At 41.6% G+C, this 416-nt stretch overlaps 1 protein-coding gene across 1 annotated transcript in view; it reads right to left on the bottom strand.

Annotated features, from left to right (window-relative positions):
* Positions 1 to 299, bottom strand: part of EMH_0078880 (uncharacterized protein) — a gene marked incomplete at both ends in the record, with an annotated part of 1,524 nt that extends 1,225 nt beyond the window's left edge. Inside the window, 1 exon segment of the mRNA XM_013500059.1 lies at positions 220 to 299. Coding sequence (XP_013355513.1) covers positions 220 to 299 — 80 coding nt within the window.
* Positions 300 to 416: the final 117 nt, after the last annotated feature.

Consider the following 416-nt stretch of genomic DNA (forward strand, 5'->3'; position numbering starts at 1 on the left):
GATAAAACCCTAAACCCAATGCTAGATAAACAAAACCCTAAACCCTAAACCCTAAACATTCTCTTCTCTCTTTCACCGCTCGCGAGTCGGCTCTTGCCCCTGAACCCTATAGACTCTAAACCCTAAACCCTAAACCCTACTAAACCCTAAACCCTAAACCCTAGTTTTATTGTGTTGTGTGTAGGGTTTATAAAAGAAAAAGAAAAGAAGCAGCCGTACCTTTGTTGTTTTTCTTCTCTCTTTCTTCCTGCTGCTGGCGGCGAGAGCAAGAGGATGAGATGCAGCTGATTGTAAGTCATTTTGCTGCAAAGGGTTTAGGGTTTAGGGTTTAGGGTTTAGGGTTTAGGGTTTTGTTGCGGTGTATACGCAGCTACTTTCACTCAAAGAAAAAAAAAACCGAAATATCTCTTCTCTTA

This window comes from Eimeria mitis, genomic scaffold, assembly GCF_000499745.2.
Source record: "Eimeria mitis Houghton genomic scaffold, Emh_scaff4971, whole genome shotgun sequence".
NCBI lineage: Eukaryota > Apicomplexa > Conoidasida > Eucoccidiorida > Eimeriidae > Eimeria > Eimeria mitis.